Source organism: Rissa tridactyla, chromosome Z (genome assembly GCF_028500815.1).
Source record: "Rissa tridactyla isolate bRisTri1 chromosome Z, bRisTri1.patW.cur.20221130, whole genome shotgun sequence".
Lineage (NCBI taxonomy): Eukaryota > Metazoa > Chordata > Aves > Charadriiformes > Laridae > Rissa > Rissa tridactyla.
The window spans coordinates 1,386,142-1,398,052 of NC_071497.1; the positions used below are offsets into that span (position 1 = coordinate 1,386,142).

The 11,911-nt window shown below is 51.8% G+C and overlaps 1 protein-coding gene across 1 annotated transcript; it reads left to right on the forward strand.

Moving 5' to 3' along the window:
• The first annotated feature begins 469 nt into the window (after positions 1-469).
• Positions 470-7,619, forward strand: GLRX (glutaredoxin). Its single transcript, XM_054185481.1, has 4 exons — positions 470-795; positions 4,087-4,188; positions 4,853-4,967; positions 7,338-7,619. Exons 1-3 carry the CDS (start codon positions 604-606, stop codon positions 4,958-4,960), a joined length of 402 nt encoding a protein of 133 aa, XP_054041456.1. The 5' UTR covers positions 470-603; the 3' UTR covers positions 4,961-4,967; positions 7,338-7,619.
• Positions 7,620-11,911: the final 4,292 nt, after the last annotated feature.

Consider the following 11,911-nt stretch of genomic DNA (forward strand, 5'->3'; position numbering starts at 1 on the left):
TCCTTGAACACTTTTGGTTCTTAGACCGTGTCTGGTGGCAAAACACAGACCCTTTGGGAACTGAAGCAAGGCTGACAAGCCTTTTAGGCACTTTTGGAAATTGCAGGCAAAGAATCCCACCCATTGTGGAAGGTTTGCAGGGAGAAATATGTACCCACAGAACAAGCAATTTTTTTTTTCCCCCACTTCTGGGGTGGGAAGCCTGGAATTAAGTTCCCTGCAGGTTTCCTGATGTCGCTACTGTACCCCCAAGGTGTTTTTAGCGTCCGGCGGTGGGTGAGGTGAGGGGCAGGATGGGCATAACCAAAGCTCGCCCTGCAGCGCAGGCACCGAAATAACACCCGGTGGCAAACCGCCTTCCTGCTTTTGTACTGGATACTTTTCTCGGCAATTGGGGTATTTATAAAAACAGATAGAGAGTGAACACATGTCTGCTTTAAAGCATTCAGCCTGGTGGTGGGGTTACATCCTCCTGGGGAGGAGTTTTCAGGGAGGAAGGCACCGTGTGGCTCATAAATAGCTGGGTCTGAGACCGCTGCTGTCCCGACCGCCTGTGAACCCTCTGGAGAAGGGCAGCGCTCCGGCTCACCTTGAAGCAGCAGCATGGCTACCTACGTGAAGAGCAGGATCAGGGACGACAAAGTGACCATTTTTAAGAAGAACGGCTGCCCTTACTGCAGGAACGCCTTGGAGTTGCTGAAATATGTCTGCGCGCCTGAATGCCTGCAAGAGTTTGATATTACTGGGTTGGAGGATGTCCAGGATTACTTACAGCAAACAACAAGGCAAAGAACCGTAAGTTCTCGCTTTCGTGTTCCGGAATTTGCTGATCCTTTTTCCCAGCTGCCCCACAGTCTGGCCAGATGTTGCCAGAGGCTGAAGCGCGGTCTCTTTCTATGCCAGACCATTTTTAAATGTTCCCCCCTTTCCCATTTTTAAAAACGCTCCTCATTCCAACGTCTCCGCTCCTGCCGCCGCGGGATGGGAGCTGCCGCGCCGGACGCGCAGCCGGGACCCGGGGGGGGAGCAGAGCCCCGGGGACGTGCCGCCTCCTCCAAACACCCTTCGCTGCTGCGACACGCAGAAGCGTGGAAAAAGTCTGATGTTAAGGCTCGGTTCGTGACTGCGCTGGCTGAGGAAGGGATGGTGGAGAGGGGTAGGGTACCTTTGCACTTTTAGTGCAGTGAGACAAAGCTCCTTCAAACATCTTCCCGCGGCGCTGCCCGGGGCAGCACAGGTTGGCAGAGGAGCAAGAACATAGAGCTGAGAATTTGTCTGAATTTGGACATTTGCTTTCCCCGCTGACTTAGAGCAGAAAAAGCATTTTGAATTCCATCCTTGCAGCTGGCCGTAACGTGGGTGCTGTGCTCATGAAGTTTAGCAGCTGTTTATTTTGAATCTTCACTGAACATTTAGATCTGTCCGAGGGAGCAACGCTTTGTGCTAGATTTTCAGGAAGTAATTTCCTCGTAAGCGCTGTCACAGAGGGCAGACAGTTCACCCTTCAGCGTTAGTTATACCCCTGTGTAATGAACACACCTTTTTCTTTCCCCCCAAAATCTGCCTCGATGATGCCAAAGGCCAACAGTCTCCACACAGCGAGGCGGAAGGGAAACGCTCTATACCTGGGTTTTGGGGGGATTTCTCCTGCGCTGGCTTCACATCCATTCGCGGGCTGGACTCAGCCCAGGGAAAATTTGGACCCGTAGTTCTGCTTTCGGGACAACGGGAGTTCCAGCTGGCCTGACAGAGTGTCCCTGTGTCTGTCCCACTTGGGTGACGGCACAGCGCTGGCGTTAATGCTGCCCATACCTCCTGTAAAGTCCTCGCCCTCAGAGCCAAGCCTTTTTCCCGGCTTGTGTCTGATCCTGCCTGCTTCATTTTAACCCTTTTGGGGTGGCAGAGAGGACCATATTTCTTGCTTGACTCCCCGTCCCCATCCTGAGTTTGGGAGGGGGGCAGCAGCACCTGGGGGTGCGTCTGGATTCCCCCACCCCTCGGAGGCATAGACAGCCCCGGAGGGTCCATCACGGACCAGCTCATCACCCTCTCACCCCAGACGTGGTGGGCGGTTTGTCTGGGCCATGTGGGCAACATCATTAATGTCTTTGCTCTCCGGGGGCTGTCGGGCTGTTAATCTGTGTCTCTTGCCTGACGCCTGGTCCCAGAAGGGCACGGTGATCACAGAGTAATAGAATGGTTTGGGTGGGATGGAGCCTTTAAAGGACACCTAACTCCAAATACCTGCCATGAGCAGGGACACCTCGCACTGGACCAGGGTGCTCAGAGCCCCGTCCAGCCTGGCCTTGAAGGTGCCACTGGGCACCTGGGCTGCTCCTCACACGTCACACGGGCCCATGTGAGGCGTCTTGCTCAGCTGCCTGGGGAGAGCATCCAACAGCCAAGCGTCCTGAAGCTCAGCCCTTGGGCTCCTATACCTCGGGCTCCTACACCTCCTATACTCCTGATACCCTTTTTCTGCACCAACCGCCAATAAATACCTTTTATGTTTCTTCTCAGCCGTCTGTAGCACTGGACCTTTTAGGAACGTGTTGTTAATCCCTTTATGTCTTCCCTGGCCCGCCATGCCATTCCCAAGCTTTGCCATATGCTGCCATGTGCCGGTGACCGACCCTGTGGACGCCGGGAAACCTCACAGCCCTACAGCTGAGCATCCACTGAATCACAGCGGCAGTGTCGAGCAGCACTGGGAACTACGGGCATATCCCAAAAGCAAAGTGTTTTCCCCACAGCGGGGGAATTTGGGAGGGAGGGAGGGAGAGGATGGCCAGCCTTGTTAGTGACTCAACGTACTGGAAAGAGAAACCGATTTCCCAGCAGGAGGGGGATTGGTAGGATTAGCAGCAAGAGAAAGTGGAAGCAGATTTCCAGGCTGAAGAAGGATGGTGCGAGGTTTGCTAGTGAGAGAAGTCAGTTACTGGAAGGAGAAGGTAATTTCCAGAAGTAGAGGGACGGGGGAGAGGGATGGCTGGCGTTAGTGGGGACAAAAGGGTCATGACAACACTGTTTGAAGTGCCAGAAGAAGGTTTGTCTTGGCATCTGCTGGGGTTTGGGGGATTTACAGTGACGGGAAACATTTACTCACCAAGTTGGCCGTGCAGGATGAAGGAGAACAAACTTCTCCGAGCTCTCTTCAAAGCTCTCTTCTTTCCCAGTCCTGCCAGTAGTACGTTACCTCCCTTGTCCATCCCAGTCAGAAGAAGCCTTCTGGTTTTTGCCCAGTCTCATCCCTTCCTGGGGACACCACCGGTCCCCAGGCACCCGTGGGGCAGGCAGGCTCCCCGCTGCAGCAGGGGCTCCTCGCTACCAGAAAGCACTGCAGCGTGGTCCTCCGAGCACTGCTTGTGTGCGGCCCTCGGGAGGGATGGGAGAGGTGCCCAGACGTCTCCCCCACTCCGTGCGGGGGGATAAGGGCTGGGAGCGAACGGAGCAGGGATGGCTCCTTTGGGATGTTCACCCATAAGGGGATGTGAGGGGCCGGGAGAAGAGCCAGCTGAGGTCAAGAAATCCAGGGTGAAGAGGGAAAGGAAAAGGGGGAGGATAAACCAAAACGCTGTTGGGGGGGGGCAGTGCGTCCCCTGGGCTGCCATCGGGGCTGGGGAGCACAACGCATCAGTGGGGGTCCCTCCTCAGGGTGGGGGTGCCCTCCTCCCGAAGTTACACCTGCCCATGCCCGCGCAGGAGCAGGGGAGAGGGCTTTCCGAGACGCTGTCTACAAACCATGTGCTTTTCCCCTTTGTATTTTACGCCTGTTCTTGCCCATGTCTTTTCTCTTGAACTCTTGAGCTATGGCCATCTCAATAATTTCACTTCTGTGTTTTCATTTCTTTTTATCTTCCCTGCCTTCAGCTGGGCTGCTTTTTCCCAGCCCGACAGTTATTTTCACTTCCCTCTGTGGAGAGTGGCACATGCACGCTTTAAGGAAGACTCAGATGCTGAGGTTCAGTAACTGTTCCTGGTCTTCGAGAGAGGAGTATTTTGGGTTTCTTTTGGGGGGGGTGTGTTTTTTGGGTTTCGTTTGACTTTGACTCTGCACTGATTGATTGCCACTTTTCTTGCACCCAGGTGACAGTTGTGAAAGGGGCAAGTCAAGGGACCAGCACAGGCAGGAAAATAGCAGATGGCCAGGGCTGTGAAGCAGGAGGAGGGCAAAAGGCCAGGAAAAGGGTACGCGGAGAAGGGGTTGTGCCAGAAGTGTAAGTTTGCAGTGGCAAGTGACTCTGATAGCCGTGGTGGCCATCGGGTGGCCGACAGCGCATCCCACCCGGCAGCTTCACCTGCCTGGGACACGCTGGGGAGGACGGTGGGACTCCTGGAGAGCCTGCCGCAGGTTCACGCGTGGTCCACGACACCCAGCTCTCGGCACTCGGAGCTGCTCGCTCGCTTCTCGGGGGTGATGTGTTTGGAGCATTCCCAGCGCTACCCTGCAGCGTGGTTTTCTCCTCCTGCACTGTAAAAAGGGGGGACCCACTGTACCTTCCTGTGAGTGGGGAATGTGGGGACCCTCAGATGGACTTTCTGAGGTCCTCGCACGCGGGTGTGGAGAAATGCTGCAGCAGGCACCGGTCAGAGCACATGGAGACGGATGAAGTTTGTGGAGGTCCCACACATGCGTGCAGTACCTTCCACTCTGTAAAACGCAGCATGTTCCCCTACCCCTTCTTTTCTAGCAGCCGGCTTTCAGGCAGATGGGGTTTGGGACAAGCGGAGGATTTGGTAAACCACAGTCTCCTCGGTATGAGGTCTGCTTCCCAGACAAATCCCCCCCCCAGCTCTTTGCCTGCAGCAGCCCAGCTCCACTCATCAACCCGTGGCGGTGTTTTGTGCCCAGGTCCCTTGCGTGTTCATCGGGAAACAATGCATCGGAGGGCTGTCCGAGCTGGAGAGGATGAGCTGTAAGCTCCCTGCGATGCTGCAGCGGATCGGTGCTCGGAAGTAGCTGCGGGGTAAGTCCTGGGCAGGCTCTCTGGCCAACAGCAATGCTTTTTCAGTGGTATTTTGAATATTTTGACAAATTTGAATATTTTTAATACTGGAGCATGACTTGACGGAGCAGCGTTGTGTGCCATTACACAGCAGCACAGCGTGAATTCATTTCTGGGATGCCCCGTTGCAGTGTATACACTGTGACTTTCTTCCTGCATACTTGAAAGAAATGTCACCAAAACCTCTGACAGCGCAGGTTTCAGTTGCTAGCCTTTCCCTAGGATCCAGACAAAATGGTTCAGCATGTAGATCTTCCTTTTTTTTTTCTTCCCCCACATCAGAAGATTGACCCTGTTTCTCTCAAACAAACTCTCTGAAGTTTCAGCCTCATAGAAGATGGGCTTTTCTTATACTGTAATCAGCTTTAAAAAAGGCGTGGACACTCTGTGGAGGACCCACTGTATCTTTCTGTGAGTGGGGAATGTGGGGACCCTCAGATGGACTTTCTGAGGTCCTCGCACGCAGGCGTGGAGAAATGCTGCAGCAGGAACCAGTCAGAGCACATGGAGACGGATGAAGTTTGTGGAGGTCCCATACGTGCGTGCAGTACCTTCCACACAGGGAAACAGCACGCATAAGATGAGCAGAGCAGGGAAGAGCTCTTCAACATTTAGGCTAAGGGAGCTGAGAGGGCTTCTGGGACAAACTGCTGGCAAACAAGAGGAGAATCACGGAATTGGTCAGGTCAGAGGAGACCTCTGGAGATCTCTCATCCAACCCCTTGCTCCCAGATGGGTCAGCTATGGGATCAGGCCAGGTTCATCAGGGCTTTACCCAGTCAGGTCCTTGAATACCTTCAAGGACAGAGTCTGCACAACCTTTCTGCCACTGTTTCACTCTCCAAATGGGCAAAACTTCTTCCCTTACACATCTGCTGTCTCTCGCCCTCCCGCCAGGCACCATCCTGCAGAGGCAGTGCCGTGAAGGCAGCCTAGGGTGCTGGTGGCCCTCCTTGCTGCCATTGCTGATGGCTGGTGCTCACCTCCCTGGCTGCCGAGACCCCCTCCTGGCCCCGTTTTGCAGAGCTGCCCTCCATCCAGTCAGCCCCAGCCTGTGTCACCCAACGAGGCGGCTCCTGATGGACAAAACTCACCTCCAGCTGAATTTCATAAGGTTCCTGCCCACCCATTCCTCCACCCTACCTAGATCCTGGGCAACGTTTCCAAATTCCTGCTGTGCAGCTTGTCCTTGCTCCCGCCTCCCGGGCCCTGCCCTTTTGCCGTAGAGCCCAGCTGTGCCTCCCTCCCTCAGCCATGATGCTCTCCTGACACATCCCCTTGTTCTCCAGAGTGCCAGGTTTTGGATAGACCTCTTTTGGAGGAGAAGGTTAGAGGACAGGACAGAGCAGCCTAAAATACGTGTCCACAATGCACAGCAGAAACAGGGCAATAACCTAAACGAGCAGGGCAGCAGCAATAGAAGATGCAGAGCACAAGGAGGAAGATGCTGCAATGGACCATCTCTGGTCCTCACTGCACCCAAGGGCAACTGCAGGGAATGGAGGCAAGGAGAGGGTCATGCCTTTTAGGAAGTCTCGAATATTTGGCTTTTTTGCAGAAAAGGACGAAGAGGTGTCAGGGCAGACAGCCCCATAGAAAGAGGGCAGTGGGTCCTGCTCCAGCAAGTGGTTTGGGTGATGTGTGCCACCGCTGTGTTTGTGTGGGGCATGAGTGGGAATGGGCTGTCAGTGAGTTTTTAGGGACATCATTAAGGAAAAAAACCCATGCCAAGAGTGACAGCCCAGATACATGTAAACGTGTGGGCTGCGTAAATCCCAGTGCAAGAAGAGAACAACTGGGTCCTCCTTTAAACCATACGGGGAAAGACCGACACAGACCGGGGCCTGCCACTCTCACTCGTCAAGCGTCCCTCCAACAGCTCGTCGCAGCACATAGAATATTGTTTTTAAACTTATATTCCGCTTCGCCAGAAGCTGAGATGCAGCTCACTGTGCAAACAGAGCGGGGTGTGTTCGTGGGTGTGTGCGCGCACAGTTCAGCTCCTGCGTGTGCGGCACAATAAGCAGCTTGGAACCATGACAGTAGCTTGAGCCAAACACACGAGCGCTCGAGTGGCTGACGACTGGACTTGTTTTCCTTGCCGAATAAAACTTACTCATTTGGTGAGGTGAGTTTAGGAAAGACTTACAATATGTGCAATATATAGAATGTGTGTGTACATGCGCAAAACCTGTGTGCATATATACAGACACACACGTAAATCTGTGTACCGCTGAGATATATAAGTATATTTCAATGTAAAAGCACTATTTACAAGTCTCCAAAGTCTGTTCTATAATGGTATCGTATTAATCAACTTGTTCCTAACAGCGGTGACCTCTACCCATTATGCCTGCTGTTTCTGCTTTCGGGAGAGAGATGACCACGAGCCATGGCCGCCTCCTTTCGACATACATGCTTCTTGGACATTCAAGGAAATTCTTCTTTGCCACTTCCTTCTGTGGGATCAAATGCACCTTTTCTGCAAATGCAGGTTTTTTTCCTTTCATTGATCAGTGCTTCAGTACGTCAGTATCTCTTCATGCTTTCTGTAGCTATGGAAAGAGGTCCAGAGCATGACCTGATCAGCCCAATAAAATACACTTGCTCTAAGTGGCTGCGTTCACCGTTGTGGTTCTTTTTCTACAGACCCATTCATGCACACACCCTAAATGCCTTGTTTTCCCTCTACAAACTTTTTCCTACCTGTCTCTCCCAAATGACCCTGTGGAAATTCTCCAATGTTTTCCGTGTCGTGTAAAAAATGCCGTTGCAGTGGTCTGAGCTGGACTGCTATAACATGCTATAATGTGTCCCACAGACTGCTATAGCGCGGGTCCCCTGAATGCTGTCTTGCAAATAGCCACTGCAGCCCGTCCGCGCATCCCCTGCCCTGGTGACCCATCGTCTTGTGGTTGACCTCCCACGGTCTGCAGAATCGTCTGAGCAGCCCTTTTTTTTTTTTTTTTTTTGGTAAGGGTTTCGTTACAAGGCAGCTGCTGGGAGGAAGCGTTTTTTCCATTTTTCGCTGCAGTCACTCCGGGGGCAGCAGGGGTCGGGGAGGCTGCTCAGCGCGGAACGTCCCGCGGAGACGGCGCGGGGAGGACTCGGAGCCGGCCCGAGCAGCGCCCGGTCGGCAAATGGATTGACGGGAAACGCACAGCACGACTGCTGCCAAGTCCAGCTGGGTCAAGAGTTTGCTTTAAATTCTTGGCATTAAAACAACACTATCTCCGAACAAAAAAAGTTTAAAGACCTTTTCAACTTGATGATGAGGCAAAAAGCCTCAAAGTATAAAACCCGTCTCACTTTTATTTCTCTCATCCTTTTTTTTGCTCCTCCTTTTTTTTATTTTTAAACAAAAAAAAAATCAAAAGCTCGTTTTCCTTTCACTTTATTTCTCTCATCCTTTTTCCCCCCTCCTTTTTTTTTAAAAATAAAAAAAAATCAAAAACTTGTTTTTAGTTTGTTTTGGTTTTTGTTTTTGTTTTTGTTTTTGTTTTTTTGAAGTTCAGCTAAAACCCGTGGAATTAAAGTTGCTGTTTTTTTCAAGCCTGACACTTCTGTGATTTCTGATAAACAGTTCAACCTTTAGGATTTGCTGCGCAGACACAGCCTTAGGGGAAGAGCCCGTCGCAGCGCTGGGCGTCCCGTGTCAGCGTGGCCCCCGACCACTCATCTCTGACAAAGCTCCCCCGGGCACAGTCTCCCTCGCGGCACGAGCCTCCCCCAGCTCGGCGAGAAGCCGTGAAACCTCCTCCCGCTGCAAAACACCCCGGTGACACCGTCTGGGGCTGCCGGTGCTCCTTACCCTCCTCGGGAGCGAAAGAGAAGAAATCACGGGCTTTCTCCCCTGCTTGGAAAGGAAGGGGAAAGCCAAAAGCTTCGTTCTTGGCAATAAACTCCTTCTTGCTCTTGGCAGAGTAGCAATCTCCTATTTCAGCGAGCCCCAGACGACTTAAGCTGACTTGTGCAAATTTCCGCAGGTTCATGTTTTCTCAGCATAACTTAACCCTCTCCCGGGCAAAGGGCAGTCCTCAAATATGGGAAGTTCAATGCAGACATTTCCTAGATTGCATGACAGATATTTATTTTCAAGCCATTCTCAAGCAGAACTCACAGCTCCCAGTCCTTCTGTGCGGGCAGAATTTCCACTGGATTCAAAGTTTAAAATCTAATAGCAAACTTTAAACACGTTGCGATGCAGAACGAGTGCCAGGCGAGGCTGCTGTAGGAATTTTCTCATGCACGGTCACACCATGCACGTCTGGAGCTGCGTCAGAGCTGCTGCTGGGGGTGTGTTCTACGGAATTTCAGAGGACGGGCAGTAATTATTCCTGCCAATGATGATGATGAGGGAAACTGCTCAGTAACAGTTAAAACTGCAGCCACAAATTTCTATTTTTAAGGCTTGAAAAAGTCATGCTACTTCCCTTCTTGCTTAACATTTCGGAGGAGATTCATATTCGGGTAGCTTTGACAAAGTTAAATTCTGTGCCATAAACTGAGCACTCCGGTGTTGGGGTGTCTCGGTGAAAAGCTGGAGCTTTTGGCCTCCAGCAGCACCTGCTCCATGGCCCTTTCCCAAGGGCAGGAAAGACCCTATCCACGCAGCTGAGTAACTGCATACGCATTGGAAGCTGAACTGGGACAGGAAAGCAGAAATAGCTAAATACAGACGTTAGGTCTAAAAACCTTCACCTCATGAAATATTTCCATTTTAGCTCCCATAAAGGCTTAATGCTTCCTGCTCATGTGATACAGTTTGAATTTACAGTAAATGACACTGCTGGTGCACACCTTCTCCGGCACCTGTCCGTGTCCACGGCCTGGGAACTGCAGGTTTCAGCTTGGAGATGCGTCTGGTCTTCACCAGTTTTACAGTTAAGTAATAAGTTAGGATTGATAAAGCTTAACGGTAGAAGCTGAGGTTTCTTGGGGATCTGGAGCGAGAGGTTTAGTTGGGTGCATGACAAAGGAGTCACTTTTAGCTGTCAAAACATCTGGTCATTTTTCCTGGATATTCAGATAATTTCTAAATCGTTTGCTACAGAGGCAACCAGGATGTTAATCAGAATTCCTAATAGCCAGGGGGAAACGAAGGGTGGTGGATATGAACAATGACCATTTTTATCTTGATACCACACACTGGCAGGTATGTGGTGCTTTAATGAGTCTGTTGGAGGCTGACAAGTAAAATCCACACTCTACAGTCTTACACGTCCTCCTTAGCCTCATTGGTAAATGACTCCAAGAAAACAAAATCTCTCCCTTGTCATATTTTTCTTGCTTCTAAAGAGAAAAGCCCACCACCAGCCAAACAGCTTGAGTACAAACCTCACCACCACTCAAACCAGTAACTCACTGGGAAAACACCAGTCAAGGGGCTGAGCAGAAGAGGAATCCCAACTTCCAGAAGCCATACAGTAATATAGAAAGAGGTGCAGCAACATACCCCACCCTGGCAGGTAAACCTGAACACAGATCTGCACTTGTCATCAGCTCCATCTTTTTCCAGCAAGGTCAAAAATAGAAAGGAAAAACATACAGTGCTTTGCTACTGATGTTGTTTTTCTGGACTTCTGTAAGGCCTTTGACACGGTCCTCCACAACACCCCTCTCTCTAAATTGCAGAGATATGGATTTGATGGGTGGACGGTTCAGTGGATGAGAAATTGGTTGGATGATCACATCCAGAGGGTAGTGGTCAATGGCTCAATGTCCACTTGGAGATCAGTGATGAGAGGTGTCCTTCAGGCATCCATACTGGGACTAGTACTGTGCAGTATCTTCATCAGTGACATGGACAGTGGGATCGAGGGCGCCCTCAGGAATTTTGCAGGTGACACCAAGCTGAGTGGTGTGGTTGACACACTGGAGGGAGGGATGCAATCCAGAGGGACCTGGACAGGCTGGAGAAGTGGGTCACTGTGAATCTCATGAGGTTCAATGAGGCCAAGTGCAGGATCCTGCACCTGGGTTGGGGCAACACCTGGGAATGGGGAGCAGCCCTGAGAGAAGGGCTTGGGGGTGCAGGGGCGTGAAGAGCTCAACATGAGCCTGTGATGTGTGATTGCAACCTAGAAAGCCCCCCACACCCAGCAGCGTGGGCAGAGGGGCGAGGAGGGGATTCTGCCCCTCTGCTCCGCTCTGTGAGACCCCCCTGCAGTGCTGCCTCCAGCCCTGGGGCACCAACAGCAGAAGGACACGGAGCTGTTGGAGCGGGGCCAGAGGAGGCCCCGGAGATGCTGGGAGGGCTGGAGCCCCTCTGCTGGGAGGACAGGCTGAGAGAGCTGGGGGGGTTCAGCCTGGAGAAGAGAAGGCTCCGGGGAGACCTTCCAGCCCCTTCCAGGCCCTAAAGGGGCTCCAGGAAAGCTGGGGAGGGACTCTGGAGCAGGGAGGGGAGCCATGGGATGAGGGGGAAGGGTTTTACACTGACAGAGGGGAGATTGAGATGAGATGTGAGGCAGAAATTCTTTGGTGTGAGGGTGGTGAGCTCCTGGCCCAGGTTGCCCAGAGCAGCTGTGGCTGCCCCATCCCTGGAGGGGTTCAAGGCCAGGTTGGCCGGGGCTTGGAGCAACCTGGGCTGGTGGGAGGTGTCCCTGCCCAGGGCAGGGGGGTTTGAATAGATGGCCTTTAAAGGTCCCTTCCAACCCAAACTACTGTATGAATCTATTAGTCTATGATTCTTATAAGCTACAAAAAATATTTCCAGCCTAACTCTCAAATCTTCTAATGCACATGGGTAAATAATCACATGAGACTGACTAGAGAAAATTTTTTTACTTTTGTAACAAAATTTTACATATTATCTGAAACCTTGTACATTTAGTCACATTTAGTCAGGGTGTATTAAAAGAAAAACATACAGGAGTTTCAGCACACACCTAATAAAATAGCTTTTC

Bases quoted from the DNA above. Each gene is read 5' to 3' on its own strand.
- GLRX (XM_054185481.1), top strand. From the start codon at position 604: ATGGCTACCTACGTGAAGAGCAGGATCAGGGACGACAAAGTGACCATT. The intron at 796-4,086 runs GTAAGTTCTCGC...TCTTGCACCCAG, and splicing joins AAACAACAAGGCAAAGAACC to GTGACAGTTGTGAAAGGGGC. The intron at 4,189-4,852 runs GTACGCGGAGAA...TTTTGTGCCCAG, and splicing joins GGCAAAAGGCCAGGAAAAGG to GTCCCTTGCGTGTTCATCGG.